This window comes from Prionailurus viverrinus, chromosome D2 (genome assembly GCF_022837055.1).
Source record: "Prionailurus viverrinus isolate Anna chromosome D2, UM_Priviv_1.0, whole genome shotgun sequence".
NCBI lineage: Eukaryota > Metazoa > Chordata > Mammalia > Carnivora > Felidae > Prionailurus > Prionailurus viverrinus.
The window spans coordinates 16,856,993-16,876,098 of record NC_062571.1 but is presented as its reverse complement, the minus strand read 5'-3'; the positions used below and the strand labels follow the sequence as shown (position 1 = coordinate 16,876,098).

The 19,106-nt window shown below is 44.6% G+C and overlaps 1 protein-coding gene across 3 annotated transcripts in view; it reads right to left on the bottom strand.

The window, feature by feature from the left end:
• EGLN1 (egl-9 family hypoxia inducible factor 1) overlaps positions 1-17,950 on the bottom strand; it is a 58,176-nt gene extending 40,226 nt beyond the window's left edge. The window contains exon 1 of one of the 3 annotated variants that reach the window (XM_047824514.1): positions 16,477-17,950. In XM_047824514.1, the coding sequence (XP_047680470.1) occupies positions 16,477-17,406 (930 nt within the window). In that variant the 5' untranslated portion in view covers positions 17,407-17,950. The remainder of the gene's footprint in view (positions 1-16,476) is intronic. The other 2 variants (XM_047824513.1, XM_047824512.1) reach the window with 2 other exon arrangements.
• Positions 17,951-19,106: the final 1,156 nt, after the last annotated feature.

Here is a 19,106-nt window from a genome sequence, read left to right as displayed (position 1 = left end):
ATCTGACTTAATTCTGCTAAGAGGACATAGAGTGGCAGAGTGAAGAGAGTGGGGGGGGAAAGAGGGCCAAGAGAGAGAAAAATGCTTTGATCAAAGTGTCCCTGTCTGTTATTTCATTATCCATGATGTAACACAACTACCTGAAATTCAATGCAAGATGCCCTTATCAACGGACCATTTCTTTTTTTAGTGTCAAGGCTATGTGCCAACTGCCTAATCAACATTAAATACATTTTAATTAAAAATAAGATTCTGCAAATGGTGTTGGGAAAACTGGTCAGCTACATGCAGAAGAATGAAACTGGACCACTTTCTTAAACCATGTATAAAAATAAATTCAAAATGGATTAAGAACCAAAATGGATTAAATGTGAGACCTGAAACCATAAAAATCCTAGAAGAGAACACAGGCAGTAATTTCTCTGATATTGGCCGTAGCAACATTTTCTTACATAAGTCTCCGGAGGCGAGGGAAAAAAAAAAAACAAAATAAACTCTTGGCACTACATCAAAATAAAAAGGTTCTTGCACAGCAAAGGAAACAATCAACAAAACTAAAAGACAACCTACTGAAGAGGAGAAGGTATCTGCAAATGACGTATGTGATACAGGGTTAGTATCCCCAAAATATAATCCAACACCAAAAAACCCAAATAATCCAATTAAAAACTTGGCCAAAGATATTAACGGACATTTCTCCAAAGAAGACATACAGATGCATGAAAAGATGTTCAACATCACTAATCATCAGGGAATTAGAAATCAAAACTACAATGAGGCATCACTTCGTATCTGTCAGAATGGCTAAAATCAAAAACACGAGAAACAAGTGTTGGTGAGAATGTAGAGAAAATGGAATCCTTGTGCACTGCTGCAAGGAATGCAAACTGGTGCAGCCACTTGTGGTGCAACCATTTTTTGAGGTTCCTCAAAAAATTAAAAATAGAATTACGCTAAGATCCTGTAATTCCACTACTGGGTATTTTCCCAAAGAATACAACAATACTAATTCGGAAAGACATATGCGCCCCTATGTTTATTGCAGCATTATTTACAATAGCCAAAATAGGGAAGCAGCCCAAGTATCCATTCAGCTGATACATGAATAGACAAAGATGTGTGTGTGTGTGTGTGTGTGTGTGTGTGTGTGTGTACGTATATGTATAATGGAATATTACTCAGCCATAAAAAGAATGAAATCTTGCCATTTCCAACGACATGGATGGAGCTAGAGAGTATAATATAATACTAAGCAATGTAAGTCAGTCAGAGAAAGACAAATATCATATGATTTCACTCCTATTTGGAATTGAAGAAACAAAACAAATGAACAAAGAAAAAAAGAGACAAACCAAAAAACTGTAACTATAGAAAACAAGCTCATGGCCACCAGAGGGGAGGTGGGTGGCGGGGACTGATGAACTAGGTGAAGGGGTTACTTACCACGATGAGCTCTGACTAATGTATACAATTGTTGAATCACTGTATCATACACCTTTAAGCTGATGTAACAACATAGGTTAACTAACTGGGAATAAAATAAAACAAACAAAAAAGAACCCCAAAATAAAAATACGGTTCTGGTATCCCATTAAAGACAAGTCAAGAATTCAGAATCTACAAATGAGCTTTAACTTGTGATGCTAATGTTAATCAACATGAGGCAGAAGAACAAAGGTCTAGAGTCAAGGCCAAGTCCTAACAATTTGAAAAGGTGCTGCAGAAAGCTAAAAATATAATCACTTTTTTAAGAGTTTCTTATGGGGGTTCCTGGCTGGCTCAGTTGGTGAGAGCGTGCGACTCTTGATCTCGGTCTTGTGGGTTCAAGCCCCTACACTGGGTGTGGAGATTACTTAATAAAATCTTAAAAAAATAATAATAATTAAAAAAAATTAAAAAAAACTTCTTACAATAATCAATTATTCAACATATCTCCTTTAACTAGGTCAATATGATTCCCACTGCATCGATAAAGTAACTGGGAGAGGTGCTGAGTGATTTGCTCAGCACTGAGAGAAAGAGGACAAGAACCCAGAGCAGGGTGGCCAGTCTATTCCCATTCCTGGCTCCTGTCAACAATCACCTCTTTCTTTTCCCTACTGTCCTCCCTTTCTCGAGACAATTCTAAGACAAAGAAACACCTGCAGGAACCTTTACAGTAAGTATAGATTAGAGAAATACCTCACTGTTGTCATGCAACATCAAAACACAGTTCCTGGAAACCAGCAATATGAACAAATTGTTCTTACATATTTTAAAGATACTTTCTACCAAAACTATCAAGAGATGCTTTAGATCTTAACAATTCTAGGAACTATTTTTAATATAAATAAAACCAACCAATAAATTCTAGTTTCATTTTTGTTAGTAAGAGAGTACCCCTACTCCTGGGCCCCTGGTACACTGTTACTGAGGTTTTTATTTTTTAAAAATTCAAATTAATCTTACTGAAATGCTAGTTACAAGTAAGAAATCAAAATAAAAGCAAAAGACACATGAACACACGCAATGGGAGCAGGGAATAAGACAGTATAAAGGGAAGAGAAAAGAGAGAAAGAAACACAATGCAGCGTTAATCATTTCTGGTAAAGGTTCTCAGTCTTATGGAACTGTACATCTAGAATACTAAAGCAAGGCTTAACCCAGCACCTGCTTAGAGAAGTACTAAGGTTATGGTTTCCACCTTGGTACATGCCAGTTAACTTTGTTTTATTATATTCAGATTGTATGAGGCAAACATCTTTCAGAAGTCCATACATATAGACCACTAGTTTTAAATTATATCCCATTATCTGGGTCTCTACAACTTGAGTACTACCATGGGGGGAAAATCCAAGGCACAGTTCTACAGACACAGGGGAGGAACAGCAACTGAATAAATAAAGAAACCTGGGGGCGCCTGAGTGGCTCAGCTGGTTAAGCGTCTGACTTCAGCTCAGGTCATGACCTCATGGTTCCTGAGTTCAAGCCCCGTGTCGGACTCTGTGCTGACAGCTGGGAGCCTGAAGCCTGCTTTGGATTCTGTGTCTCCCTCTCTCTCTGCCTCTCCCCTGCTTGCACTGTCTCTCTTTCTCTCTCAAAAATAAACATTAAAAAAAATTTTAAATAAAAAAGAAATTCACTCTACCATAAACATTTAATTTTTAAATGCTTAAAAATGTTTGTTTTACTCTTTTAGAACCCTTCTTGTAACAAGTGTTCTTAATGTTGGGTCTATGATGCGTGTTATAATAAGCAAAACTTTACATGCATGTTCTTCATTAGGGTAAAAAACTGCACAGCTTCCATTAGATTCCCAAAGGGGTCCAGAAGCAATACAAAGTTATAAACCACTAACATGCATAATTACTTTGAAAAAAAAAAAAACAAACAAACTCCTAAGCTATTGAGGAAGGATGCTATTTTATTATTATACATGATTTTTAGTCTAAGTTTTCTTTATTCAAAAAATACACAATACTCCAGGCTGTATGCACCAAAACTACAACCATTCTTTCACACATGAATTATCTGCAGTAAATATGAAATCTCAGGTTCCCTTCCTTACCAACCCCAAGACTGTACTCAGAGAAGGAAAACACATTTTAAGCACCAAAATTCAGCAAAATTAGGAAATGCAACTCTTTTTAAGTATACAAATGTCCGAATACGTGTCAAGGCCAAATTCAAATGACCATGACACTGACAGGTTTCCATCATCGGCACTACTGGTGCCCTCTTGGAACAGTTAAGTCGACGGTTTCCCCCAAACTGATCGAATGCTTGAATGTGGCTAAAGTCACAGGTTTTCTGATCATAAAGAAGTATGTCTCACCTTGTTTAACCCATGTCCTCTGGTGTTAAATATCACTCTTAAACCGTCTTTAATGTTATCTGAAATTCTGAATATAGTTCTAAAACCAAATCAAAAGTAGGATAATTTTAGAAGTTTCAAAGTTTGCTCTTGAAAATTTTTACTTTGTATATTAATCACATGGTATCAATGTCAACTTGAACTTCGTGTCAGCTTGCTAGCCATAAGCTTCTCTCTTCCAGGTCATGCAGAAGAATACACAAGGGGTCACTTTCAACATCATGTTTATTATGTTGCTTTGTTTTGAAGTGACGCATGTTCCCTGGGGATTCTCATGCCGCTGGTGGGGGAGAGGGAGGGAAGATACGCACGCAGGCCCGTCCCCCTTGAGATTCACGGACGGGCAGGATTCTACAGCCATCTGTAACCCGATCAACTGACTTTGGGCCTAGGCAATGGCATGAAACTTCATTTTATCTTCACAGCACCCAGACTTAGGAGTTAAAAATAGTTTAGGCCATATTGGCCTGGGTTATTTTTATCTGGAAAAATAGGGACTAGAAGCAGCACAGTAAGCACAGAAAGGAAAGCTGACCACAATAGGACAGAAACCCTCACGGACTTTCTAAACCCCTTACTGTAGATTTAGAAATGAGACGGAAATAAGGGGGAGCAGGGTGAGGTGTGCTGTGGTGCAGGGCAGTCGGGTACGACTAAGTGTTCTTATGTGAATAATAAAAACCATGAACAACAACAAAAGGTGCTTTGCATAAGTCAGAACGCTATATAAACAGCCCCTCTGCCCTTCTTTCTGGAGAAGATACATCAGGAATAAATGGTGTACGAAGTGTTTGAGAAGAGAGATCGGTGGAGGCACAGTGTTCAAGGAGATATTTGGGAATGGGATTTAAGCTAGGTCTTAAAGAACGCAAAAGATTTAAATTGCTGGAGCAGGGCGTGCGAGTCATAAACCAGTGAAAGAATTCACAGATGTGCTGGGCGGAGTGAGAAGGGCAACAGGAAGAAAACAGGCTGGCAGAAGTAGCGCATTTGTCAAAGAGGAGAAGCGAAGACCAACGGACAGATGGTGTGGTTGTAGGCCATCGGTGAGCATTATGTGCATAAGAATCAAACTGTCTCCTTTAAGTAAAACTCAGGAGATGGGGCGCCTGGGTGGCTCAGTCGAAGCGTCCAACTTCAGCTCAGGTCATGATCTCACAGTTCATGAGTTCAAGCCCCTCGTCGGGCTCTGTGCTGACAGCTCAGAGCCTGGAGCCTGCTTCGGATTCTGTGTCTCCCTCTCTCTCTGCCCCACCCTCGCTTGTACTCTGTCTCTCTGTCTCTCTCTCAAAAATAAATAAAAATATTAAAAAAAATTTTTTTTAAATAAAACTCGGGCGATTTCTGAGTAAGCTTTCGACAAATGTTGAATTTATAAAAGATGGATACAAGTAGTACATGGAAAAGAGTGAATTAACAAATAATAATACTGTGTAACAATCCAGGTGCAAAGTAATCAAAACCTCAATCAAAATAGGGCAGTGGAAATTTAAATATGATACTTACTGGATGCCTCACCTGATGAGCATTGTGCAGCACGGATAAGACAGGGGTCCCATCCTCAAGTGGCTCACGTTTAGGACAGGAGTCCCACCACTGTAGAAAGCACGCTATCATTGATAAGAAGTGTCACAGCAACAGCAACACATAGGATAGAATTGTAACTGCTTAGCGACTGGGGCAAAACTCCACTCACAGAAACCCCCCTACCACCTTTCCACATAGAAAGAGCCAGGGAAATGGACAGAGGCAGAAAGCAAATGCAGGTTCAAGGAACCTGCCAGAAGCCTCCCGTGGCAGGAGTAGAAAATATATGATGAGAAATGATGTTTTTTTTTTTGTTGTTTTGTTTTGTTTTATTTTTGGGACAGAGAGAGACAGAGCATGAATGGGGGAGGGGCAGAGAGAGAGGGAGACACAGAATCAGAAACAGGCTCCAGGCTCTGAGCCATCAGCCCAGAGCCCGACGCGGGGCTCTAACTCACGGACCGCGAGATCGTGACCTGGCTGAAGTCGGACGCTTAACCGACTGCGCCACCCAGGCGCCCCGAGAAATGATGTTTTTTTAAAAAAAAATTGTATGGCATATCAAGACTCTGGAGGAAACAAATATTTTCAAGCAGGACAACAATATGATCTGTGTTTTCGGAAAGTAACACCAAGAGAGAATGGACAGGAAAGGAAACACACGAAAAGAGAAAAAAAAATACTTTTGTAATAATCTAGACAGAAAAAAAGATGGGTCTCAGCAGGGCAGTGTAAATGGAAACAGGGACAAGACACAGGTAGGAAATAATTTTTAAATAGGTAAAATTCCCATAGTCATAAAAAAAGGTATGTTCTTCTGAAACATCATGCTCTTTTCAGACCTGGAGACTTTCAATGGACTTCCTCCACTGAAATTGACTGAACTGCTGGAAGCATCAGTCTAAAGAACTGCTTCTTCCGGGAGACCTTCTCTGGTGTGCAGGCTATTAGGGCCCCTCGAACAAGCTCCCATAGGATCTTGTACATCTGATCAACATCCACCACACATGGTATTGCTGGCTCAAGGTTGTCTCCCCTCGGACAATAAAACTCCAGAATGGCAGAGAGAATGACCTTGACTTGCCTAGCACTGACCCTGGCATATACTGGGCACTCTGTAAATAGTTGTTGAAAACATAAATGCAGTTCAAAGACAGGACCAGTTTTAAACCTGCTCCCCCACTCTTCCCACCACATAGCCCCACCAACCCTCATCCCCTCCAAGAGGAAACTTGGGAGGGCGCTTCAGTCTTAACCATGCTGAGTTTGCAGTACTTCCAGAACATTCAGGTGAAGGTTTCCATTAGTCCTCTGCAGATGCCAGGGTAAGGCCAGATCAAGGACTCTGACAAATCCTACTAGCTGAAGTCATGGTTGTTCCTCTCCTTGTTCTCCTCCTTCCATTATTATTACAGTTACAACTAATATTAAATGAGCACTAACTGATCACCTGCTGAGCATTTCTCATGCATTATCTCATCTATCTTCAAACAAACATTATTGAATTAGGCGCTATTAACTCCTATTATACCAATGAGGAAGCTGATGCTTTAATTGTTAGAAAATGTGCCTAAAATCGGAGCACAATTAAGTAGCTAAACCAGGCTTTGAACACAGGCAAACTACCCTAAGAACCTGTGAGCTTCCCAAGCGCAAAGTGATAATCAGCCAGGGAGAAAAATGTGTTGACTAGAGCAAAGAGAGAAGACAAACCACAGACCATGAAGAACAGTAACATTTAAGGGGCACACGTGGCAAAGGAAGAGTCAACTTAAGAAATGGCATTCACACCCTGTGTAATTGCTTCCCCTTGAGTGTGGAATCAATCTTGTGACTTGCTGCTAACAAAAGAATCCTGTACAGGTGATGGATGTCTCCGTGGTTAGGCTGCAAAAGCCTGCGACTTCAGTCTTGCTGGGGCATTCTTGGCTTGCACGCTTTGATGAAGCGAGTTCCTGTGTTGGAGAGACCCACACGGCAAGGAACTGAGGCCCTCAGTCCAAAAACCCATGAGAAAATGAATGCCCCCAACATCCAGAGAGCGAGCTTGAAAGCAGACACACCCCATTCAAGCCTTGGTAGGAGAGTGCAGACCCTTGCCGACATCTTGAGGAACAGTGAAGGCAAGGATGAAGCTAGGCTGTGCCCAGATTCCTGATTTACAGGAATCGAGATAATAAATCCGTACTGTTTTAAGTCACTACGTTTTGGGGCAGTTTATTATGTAGCAATAGGCAAAAGAAAAGTATAGAAACAGAGATGTTTCAAGTTCTTCCTACCTGTGTCTTCTGACAGCGATGAGGAGAAAATTAAGAACTGAACTTCAAGAAAAAACTATAGTTAGCGCTGCCTGGGTGGCTCAGTCGGTTAAGTGTCTGACTTCGGCTCAGGTCATGATCTCACGGTTCCTGAGTCCGAGCCCTGCGTCAGGTTCTGTGCTGACAGCTGGGAGCCTAGAACCTGCTTCAGATTCTGTGTCTCCCTCTCTCTCTGCTCCTTCACTTGCACTCTGTCTCTCTCTCTTTCTCAAAAATAAATAAACATTAAAAAAAAAAGGTAACTTTTAAGACACCTATTTCAGAGGAATAGTGCTAAGAAGTCAGAGGAAGCCACAACAGAAGGTAAAAACTTTCTAGAGCTAGAATAAAGGATAATTATAAGACAAAACTATAGACTCTGAACTTCTAGTTACCATTTATAGATGAGAACTGAGTACCTATACTGAGAAAAAATTCAGATGCATGGTCAATCTCTGATTACTCCAAAATCCTCATTAGACCATCCCAATTAATTGGCTAGATCTGCTATTTCCTACCTAGGTTTTATTATTTAGTCCTAAACTGAAGTTGTTTGAATTAAATTGAGAGTACAGATTCCTGGATTCTATAAGCTCATGTTTGACTCTTCAGGTTTAAAAATTTTAAAACCATTTCATACACAATAACCATACTTCTGGGCCCTCCCCTCACCCTGGAGTCAAAACCAAGGCTTCTTATCCTTCAAAGTCCTGGATACAATATTCTAATGGGAACTTATTAATAAGGGCATGAGAACTATTTCTCTGGCCTCTTTTCAGACCACTTAATATGGTCCCCAAGCGATCATGAATTTATCCCCTCCTTCCTTACTACAGGAAGCTATCACATCATCCTGTGTTATTTCTATATGTCAATGGGATTACTTTTGATATTTTATATTCCTTCTAGCTCTTCTCAATTTTCTAATATCGTTTGAGTTTCCACAGCATATTTACATGAAGGTGTTTTATTTCTGACTTTATCTGGACATTTAATCTACGTCTTTGCTTGTCTCTCACGTTGAACCACTCAATTTTCCCCAGTGTTTCCCTAGACTTTCCCAATCCGTGCAATTCTTTTTACATGATTTGTATCTGTCAGCCATCTTAAGTGAGCAGTTCACGCGAGGAGGCACAGCCAGGCTTGCGGACAGCACCAGAAATGCGGCAAGGTTTCCCGCAGCAATCCCTGCAGGCAGCCCCCGCGGTAGGGCTGACGGGAGCGCACACTGTGCAAGGAAGCCATAAAGCCTCTGGAGAAGAAAAGATGGGCTGTAAGGTCAACAACGGTAGCGGCGAGCACAGCCAACTTGAAGGAATGTGCAAAAGAAGAGCGCAGAACTTTTTTCTGCCGCTCTGGCTGCAAAATAAGTGTCAACAAGCTGCTATAAATAGAAACTGAAAAAGTGGGGCAAGAGAAGAAAGGCAGAGAGTTAGGGCAAAACAAAATAATAATTATTTCCTCCCAATGCTCAAGCCAAAACCCTTGGAGTCACTCTGACGCCTTCCTTTCTTTCACACCTCACGTCAAATCCATCAGCGAATCTCACTGACTCTACTTTGAAAATATACCCAGAACCCAACCCGTTTTCACCATGTCTGCAGTTGCTACTCTGATTTAAGCCACCGTCTTCTAGAGCCTAGACGACTACAAGGATTTCCTCACTGGTGTTCTTGCTCCCCTCCAGTCTACTCCAACCCGGCAGCCACAGAGAGCTTTTAAAACAAACTCCCCAATGGCCTCCCCATCACCTAGGATAAAACCCACCGTTCCTGCCTACGAGGCAAAATCCTACATGAACTGCTCTTCCTTCTTCTCCCACTGCTTCACTGACTGCATCCTTACCACACCCCCTCCCTCGCTCTGCTTTAACCACAGTATTCCCAACACACCGAGCACTGTTGTATCTGCTCTGTAGTATCTTTACTTGCAATGTTCTTCTTGCATGTATCCACATAAGCCAGGTCCTCGTTTTGTTCAAGCGTCTCCTTAAATATCATCTTACTACTTTATGGATCCTAAGAGAGTACCCCTGTTTACTTTTTGCCTTAATATTTGCTACCTAACATGTTGTATATTTACTTACACACTTGTTTATTGACAGTCTCTCCCCACCTTTCGCCCACCTCAAGTAGAATGTAAGCCCCGTGAGAACGAGGGCTTTTTTGTTGTTGCTAAGGTAATCCTAACTCCTAGAACCGCAAAGTACTCACTTCATATTTGGTGAATGAACGAAGGACGGAAGAGATTATCAACACAGGACTCAGAGGACAGAAATAAGGGGGAACCAAGAATACATACATTTCACTTTTGTTTTTTAAAATTTTTTTTTTCAACGTTTATTTATTTTTGGGACAGAGAGAGACAGAGCATGAACGGGGGAGGGGCAGAGAGAGAGGGAGACACAGAATCGGAAACAGGCTCCAGGCTCCGAGCCATCAGCCCAGAGCCTGACGCGGGGCTCGAACTCGCGGACCGCGAGATCGTGACCTGGCTGAAGTCGGACGCTTAACCGACTGCGCCACCCAGGCGCCCCTACATTTCACTTTTGTAAAGAAATGGGATTTGGGACACTGAGTAAGGAAAATGAGGACTCCGAACACATGAAAAGGTTCTAGCGGTGTTAATGAGCAAATAGAGACTACAGATACTATTTAAGCTCTTTGGAAACAGAAATGTGAGTTGGTTCTGGGAAAATGTGATAACAAAGTAGAAGACATTCCCATAAAGGTGGCAGAACAGTTCAGAGTTTGACCAGGAAATACAAGTGCAAAAAAAAAAAAAAATAGTTTAAGGGAAGACTCTTTTGTTTGTTTTTGTTTTGTTTTTCAGAACGGAAGGCTTTCAGCTGGAATAAGAGTCCAAGAAAAGCTAGGAATATGGTTCAATAAATGACAGGAATGCCATCCCATAGTTACAGGGTTTCAAGTACAGAAACAAGGGCACAGTGGAAAAGGAGATAGCACACAAGCATGGTAGCAAAATGCAAGCACAGTAGTAAACTGCATCTATGAAAACCCTCCAAGCATGGATTCAAATGAAAGGGACTGAAACATTTGGTTTCACTTTAAAGTCTAAAGCAAAAAAAATGAAACAGGAGCAAAGCAAAACATTAAATAGGAGCACCCGGTGGCTCAGTCAGTTGCGCATCCAACTCTTGATTTCCGCTAAGGTCATGATCCCAGGGTTGTGGGATCAAGCCTACGTCAGGCTCTGTGCTGAAAACAAGGAGCCTGCTTGGGATTCTCTCTCCCTCCCTCCCTCTCTGCCCTTCACCTGCTCACATGCTCTCTCTCTCTCACACACACACAAAATAATAAACATTAAAAAAAAAAAAAAAAAAAAGATTCTCTCTCTGCCCCTCTCCTTTATGTTTTCTCTAAAAAAAAAAAAAAAAAAAAAAAAAAAAAAAGACTAAGCTGATAACACTATCCAAAGGCATACCAGCAAGGCACAGGCTTCAGAAAACATTGGAGAAGATGAACAAACATAGATTTGCAATCTGATAGTGAAAAAAGGAAGGGGGAGGAAAACAGAATGAAAGTGTAAATCAGAAATGCAGAGTATGGAAAGACAGTTCCTACTAAGGAAACATGAGAGGGTAGGCCTCCTTCAGGAAGATGGCTTGAATGTTGGAGGAGAGAAAAGGTGAATAAAGAACATCTGGGGAAATGAGGGAGGAATTAACCAAAGGAGGAAAATTTTAAATAGGTCAGATAAGCCAAAGTGTACAATGAGAGGAATCAGAGGGAGAAGAAAAGGGAAGTTATAAATGTTCAAGCAATTCTCAAAAATGGTATAAAATACACCAAAATTAGTTAAGTAGGAGTATGTCCATTTTTCCAAGAGATGCAGCAAAAAGTTGCAGGTGTAAGAAAGAAGTGAATCAAACGTCAGTCTGATTTGTCAGTAAGGAGCTCTATGACCTTGAACAAGTCACTTAACCTCTCTGGGACTTATTTCCTCTGTTTAAAAAAGAAACGAATGTGTTGGTGGGGGGTAGTGGTAGTGGTCATGTCAAACATGGGTGATCATTCTCGGTCTCTTCCCCTCTGGGTTATAAGTGGGGAAAACACAGGAAAAGCATAGAACTCTTCCAGAAAGAATCAGAAAAACTGAAAACTTTTATGATGAGAAGAGTAATAGTTAACAAAGGTTTCACAACCTTGCTTCAAATTTTAAAAAGTGCCTTTATATGTATAATTATGTGTACTCCTCACAGCAAGCCCGCAAGGCAGAAAAGGCAGGTATGGATTTAACGCCACTGTGCAAATGGAGTCATTCACCGAAGCTCAGAAATATTAAGCAAGTGGCTCAAGGACACAGAAACAGTGGCTGATCCAGGAGCCCAGCCAGACTGAACAGCAGCACAAAGTCCAGCCTCCTTCCACGTTCAGATGCTGTCCTCTTGTGTGACTAAGGTCTCATGGGATATTTTTGCAGCTTACTAGGTAATAGATGAGTGAAGAATTATCAACGTGCAAACAAAAAGCCCCTTTTGATTTAAAGTTGTTTTTTTGTTCACTTTCTAATTTTGAGAGAGAGAGCGCATGCGCGAGTGGGGGAGAGAGGGAGGGAGAGAGACAGAGAGAGGGAGGGAGGGAGGGAGGGAAAGAGAGACAGAGACAGAGACAGAGAATCCTAAGCAGGCTCCATGCTGTCAGTGCAGAGCCCAACACGGGGCTCGATCCCATGAACCATGAGATCACGACCTGAACCGAAATCAAGAGTCAGACGCTTGACTGATTGAGCCATCCAGGTGCCCCCAAACTCCTTTTGATTTAAAATAAAATTCCTTAGGGCGCAGGGGTGGCTTAGTTGGTTAAGCGTCCAACTTCGGCTCAGGTCATGATCTCACGGTTCCTGAGTTCAAGCCCCACATTGGGCTCTGTGCTGATGGCTTAGAACCTGGAGCCTGCTTTGGTTTCTGTGTCTCCCTTTCTCTCTGCCTCTCTCTCTCTCTCTCTCTCTCTCTCTCTCAAAAATGAATAAACATTAAAAAAGATTTTTAATGAAATTCCTTTACAGTTAAAGGAGTTATGTTATATGTGAACTACATGCAAACTAACTCATTATACATTTTCCTACAAAGTTGACCTTGATTCCGTAACAACCCATGAAGACCACTCTTTCAGTCCAAACGAATCTCTTTTAACTGTAAAGCACTACAGTGAAACTGTTATTACTGCAGCTGCCATGTTTTCAACCTTTTTGCATACAGAATAACGGACTTTGATCTTTAAGACTGATTTAGCTATTAAAACATTGAACAGGCTGCTCCCCTTTATACATGGTGGATGTCAAGAATACAGAGGAAAGTGGCAGAAGTGGATTGATAAGGAAGGTTGGTTTGGTTTGTAACATCTAGGACTGTCACATGTCTACAGCAGTGATGATAATCCTCATCCTATTCTTTGCTCTAAAAGCCATAATCAGCCACAGCAGACCAACTACGACACTAACAAAAAAATCTTAGATATATATGGCCTTCTTCGTAGCCTCAACCTATTTTATCACTCCCTTAAGGTTCGGCATTTCCCCGTGATCCCCGCTGGTCTGCGCTTCTTGTCTATCTCCACCCAAGTCAAGGCCCTTATGATTTCTTAAGTCCACAAATCAGCAGACCATGATTTCTCCCTCCTGAACACCACTGCCAGCTAAAGAAAGGGTATGAGAAAGGAAAAGGATCAAAGGTCAGTCTAAGGGCAAAAGAGGGGAAAATCCCAATAAAAGGACCAGAGAAAGTGGAAACTTGATGCGGGTTACATCAGTGTCCTTGTGTATTACTTCATCCTTCCCTTGCAATTCCTCTTTTAAAGCAGTTGGACAAACAGTGAGCCAGATAAGCATGCCTGAAGTAGAAACTTGGGGGAACAGAGTCTAACGCTCAATGAGCCACAACCAATTATACCTCATCTGATTATCAGGCCCTCAGACACACAAAGACCACACAGTAGATAATAAAAATAAAAAAGGACATCAGAATCTTGGTCAGAAAACTTCAGTTTAAGTCCTGGTATGCTGCATGATTTCCAACAAGTGCACGATTCCCTGAGACTCACTTTTCTAACCTACACACAGGAATAACATATCAACAATCTATTTTACAGAGTTGCTGTGAAGAGCTAAGTGAGAAAAACACTACACGTTTGACGCAAGTAACTTTTTAAATCACTCTAGTGTTGTAAAGGACAACAGAATTCTTCATTGAAGACCCTCTCTCTAATCCCATTGTGTACCCATATTCTGCCCCTCTTACAAGTTATCCTGAAATGACCAACACTGAAATAGCTAGTTTTAAAATGGCTTTGCAGTCACTGAAATAAACATTTGAAATAAGCATTGTGTAGTCACCTAATAAAAAGTTTATAGAGCCTAACCATAAAGTACAGTTATTCACATACAAGACTACCACTGTCAATAAAATCTACCAAATTTTAGTTCCAGTATGCTAGGTAATCTACATCTTATCTATATCCTACCTACATGCACAGTAGTAGAAAAGCCTGGGGCTTGATATCTGAAGGACCTAAATTTGAATCCCAGTGAGGTTATCATTAAGTGGTAGGCCTTAGGCGAGTCAGACCTGAAACCTTCTCAAATGGAAATTAGGAATACTACTACCTACTTCATAGGATGAAGATTACTGTGATCATGTGTCTCCTGGGCTTAATCTGGTACCTAGTCCACTGTGCTAGCTCAATGCATGGTGGCTAATAACCTGATTGCCTTCCCAATTCCCTCACAGCAAGATATTTGTTTTTGGTGTTTTTTTAAGCAATACTAAAATTACATGATTAAACACGCTTAACAAAAACTCTCTCAACCAAATACAACGAAGGGGATTCCCAACAATAACTCACAGATTTTCAAACTGTGCCCTGAAAATTAATGTAAGGAAAGATCAACCCAAAGAGCTTAACAGTCTGACCGTCCTTCAGGAAGTCCTTTATCATATGACAGTATGTGCAGTCAAGTGATTTAAAACCTCAACTACTGCTCCCTTCAGCCACTGGGACACCTGAGGAAGGAGCTCCCCATGACAAGCAACTTCTCTAACAGCTGGGCTGACTAACAGCTCTAACACCTGTCCCTTCCCTGAGGACAGGTGAAAACAGGGAGAATAGGAGAGGGCTTAGCTTAACTTGGAAAGCTAAATTAACTAAGGAAAGCAGATCAAGGAAGATTTAGGACATTAACTTCTTCAGGACTTCACCTTAAGCTTATGCCTCAACTAACTACTCTGGTCAGTCCGCACAGAGCTACATTAATATCCTTTCAAGCTAGTTCCTGTCCTGCTCTAGAGTCCGTGACTATATTCAGATCTGATCTATGACAAGGTTTTTTGTTTTTTTTTAATATAAATGAAATTCTCATTGAAGACCAAGACTGAGGTCTAATCAGACCCCTTTTTCTCTACCAGCTTAGTATTAAGAAACTGCTCAGTTTTTTTTCAAACTACATGACCTTCAGACATGTGCCTTCATCCACTAATAAAGCGGCAATATATAAGTCAGACTTGGCGTTGTATTTTCCCCCACAAGATTTTCATGTTTAGAACTTTCCTCATTGCCTTATGCTCAGCCTTTCAGGCAGCCTGAGAGTCACCCACAACGACAGCTAAAAAAGACGCCCTGACAACACACAAAAGAACCAGAGGCAAGAGTCAGCATGCGTGCACAAACACACACATGTGATGATCTCCTAAGACAAGCTCTCAAAACTCAAAAAATCAGACAGAGATTGATGGTGGAGGAGGGTGGAGCAGGGTGGCCTGGGGAGGAGCCGGATACAAAGAAAAGATTAAGACCTGGGAAGTAAAATGAAAAAGAACTGGGAGAGAGTATTAAGGAGGGAAGAGTCTCCCATTTACCATCTAGAGGAGAGAAGAAGGATTAGAGTAGGTACGAACTAAAGAATCTGTTGGGGAAAAACAAGAGAAAACAAAGAGATTCCACCAAATTGAGACTTCAGAACCAGCCCTCCCTCCTGCTCCAATTCCGTGTTGTTGTTGTTTTTTTCTTCCAGGAAGCTACAACACAGCTTTTTCAACAGGAGGATTACACTAACAAAGCAAATAAAGGAAACCTCTGCTAAAAATGTAACCTACCTACACTGAAAGGTCTAAAGACGGAAATACTTCTTTCCCCGTTTTTTGTAGTGGGTTTCAAAACAGAAGAGACAGGAAGGGGGGGGAAGAGCAATAGAGAGAGGGGAGCAGCCAAGCTCCTGAACATGAGGAGTCTTTGGACTACATGCCTATTTTAAGTTTATCTTTTCGTGGGCAAGTTGGCAGATTCTTAAACTAAACACAGCATTCCACTCTGTAAACCACAATCTGACCCCTGGCTCCAACACCACAGAGAATTGAGGGGCATATGCAGACACAAGGCATATCCAGAACCAGCTCTTGCTTTGGGTCCTACCCTAATATCCCCAAACCGGGAGGCTAAAACTCCAGTCGGGTTTGAATGGACTAACAGTGCAAGGGAAAAGGAGGGGGGAAAAAAAAAGCCAAGTGAAAGGGAGGGCCTAAGTTTAGCCACAAAACCATGCACTTAGAGAGGCTTGTCAACGGGCAGTTAAGTGGAAAATAGTGGACACAGAGAAAGCAGCTACCTAGATAAGCACCTACTGCACGGATTAAATCCCTTTTTCTTATGGGGGTGCTACACAAGAAGGAAATTACTTTTATACAGAGAAGCCATGCTCCTCTGCCCTGAGCAGCTCCCGTCGCCGGGCAGGGGGGCTGCCCGCCCAGTAAGAGATGTCCAGCGCCACCCTCTAGCACTCACTTACTTTCGTCCGGCCATTGATTTTGTAGTTGCCCAGCTTCCCGTTACAGTGGCGGATCAGGTCGTCCATGCTGCTCATGAGCAGCCCGATGGTTTCGCAGCCGGGCTCCTTGCCCTCGATCCAGGTGATCTTATCGCCTCGGATGTCCTTGGACGAGTCACTCTTCTGGCTGACCAGCTGCCCGTCCGTGAACTTGCCGGTGTCGTGCAGGGCGCGCACCTCCTCGCCGATCTGCTGCCCGGTCTCCTTGCCCAGGAAGTCGTCCACCACACAGATGCCGTGCTTGTTCATGCACGGCACGATGTACTCCAGCGCCAGCTTCAGCGCCGGCAGGGGCTTCGTCTGCCCGTTGGGCCGCAGGCCGCCGCCGTGGCTCAGCCCCTCGCCCGGCGTGTTGCTCGGCGGGTACAGGTTCGCCTTCTCCTGGTACTGCGACGCGCGGGCCAGCGCCTCCTCCTTCGCGGGCTCCACCTCGGCCGCCGCCGCCGCCGCCTGGCCCTGGCCGCCTGCAGCCGCGCGAAGCGGGGGAGCGGCCGCCGCGGGGTCGGCCGCGGGCTTGGCCTTTGCCTTGGCCGCGTCCCCGGCGGCCCGCGCGCCCGCATTCTCGACGGCGGTGGCGCTGTCCCGGCGCGGCACTGCCTTCCTGGCCTCCCTGGCCCCGGCCCCGCCGGCCCTGGGCGGCGGCGCGGAGGCGGGCGGCGCGGAGCCGGGGTGCCGGTGCTGGCCCGCTCCGGGGCCCGGGGCGCCCTCGCCGCCCTGGCACACTAGCTTGTGCTTCTTCCAGTCCTGGCGCTGGTGCTCCTTGCTGCAGTAGAAGGAGCTGCGGCAGCGGCTGCAGCGCAGCAGGTTCTCCATCTTCCCGCACAGCTCGCAGTACTGCCGGTCTCGCTCGCTCGGGCTCGGCCCGCCGGGCCCGCCGCTGTCATTAGCCATGGCGGCGGCGTTGGCGACGGCGGCCGAGCAGGACGGGTGGCGGCCGGAGGGCCTCGCCCGGGGCCGGGGAACGGGCGGAGCGGCAGAGGCCGTCACTGCGCCACGCACCCGCCACTCCTCGCCTGAGGGAGGCCGGCGCCCCGCGCTCTCGGTCCGGCCGCTGCCTCGTCCTCGGGTCCTGCCGCGCAGCGCCGGCGGCCGCCTCAGCGCCTCATCGCTGCCGCGAGCTGAGGGACCGCGGCCTGCGCGGCGGACGGCGACCTCCGCTCGGGCACGCGGGCCCGGACGCGCGAGATCGGCCGCCCCGGCCGCCGCCGCCGCCTCACCGTCCGGGGCTGCCCGGCCCGGCCTGTGGAAGAGCGCAGGGCGTGCGGGCGCCACTCGCTCTGCGCGCTCTGCACGTACACCACGGCCCCGCCGCGACCCGGGCGGGCGGCGCGCGAGGGCGGAGGGGGCCGAGGGGAGGGCCGAGGGGAGGGCCGAGGGGGCGGCGGCCGAGCACACACGCTCGGGCGCGGGCGGCGCCGGGGCCGCCTCCGCTCCCCCGCACGCGGCTCGGCGGGGCTGGGCCTCGGAGTCGGGTCCCGGCGCCCTGCCCCCGCCCCTCTGCGGGCTCCGCCCGGGGCGGGCTCGGGACGCGGAGGCCGGCGCGGGGACGCCGAGGGGCAGGCCCGGGAGGGCGGAAGGGCGGGGCCGCTCGGCCGCCGCCGGGCCCTACGCCGCGGACGGTGCCTACACCTGCTGGGGGTTGCGGCGCCGAGCGGGGGACCAGAAGATGGCTGCTATTTGTTTAGGGCCCACCCGGTGTGCGCTAGGCGCGCTCCAGCCTACGCTGCAAGGTGGCTCTCGCCTGGTTTTTTGCCTAGGAGGAAACGGAAATTCAGAGAAGTAAAGTAACTGGCCCAAGGTCACGCAGGACTGGACGGAATCCAGGAATTAGACTCTGTCAGATTCCAAGGCTGCTTTTTCCCATCACACCAACACAGCCCCCATTTCGAGGCCTGAAATGGTTAAAAGTACTAATTATTGCTGCGGTGTTCATCCAAGCCCCTATGCCCCGTTCGAGCTACATTTAAAGGTGCTGAAGTTTTGTTTAAATTTTTTTAAAAACCATTTCTAAGCCCTGTGAAATCTTGGCGAGTGTCAAAACCTTGTGAAGAAATTTTTGGCTACCAAGTTCGATGAGTTAATGCGCATTCCGGTATCCACATTCAGGCACTTAAATTCAAACGGATGAAACTACTGAGAATTGGGCTTTGGTGGTCAATGAACACTGCTACGTTAACGTCTTAAAAGAAAAAAAAATCTCGTATTGACAGTCGCTGGTACGCAGATGAATACGGTTCTTTGTTTTATATAACGTGAAAACCTTATCAGAAATAAGCCAAAGATTTCTTTCCCCACGCCATTTAAGAATAAAAAGAGCTGCGATTTTGATTGTCAGAATTTTTATTGAACACCTGCTAATGTGGAAATTCTGTGCTAGGCTTTCATGTCGTCTGAATAGATTGCAAGTAACGTCGTCAGTCCTTGAGGTGATGGTCGTTCAGACAACATAAAAGTTGAAAGGTGTAGGTCAAAGGCAGAAGAATATAAGGAATAATTATAAACCACTTTGTAGAATATTTTTTAAGAAATTAGCCTGAATCCAAAACATCACAGCTCTTCACCAACTATACAGAACTTAAAAGTGTAATTAA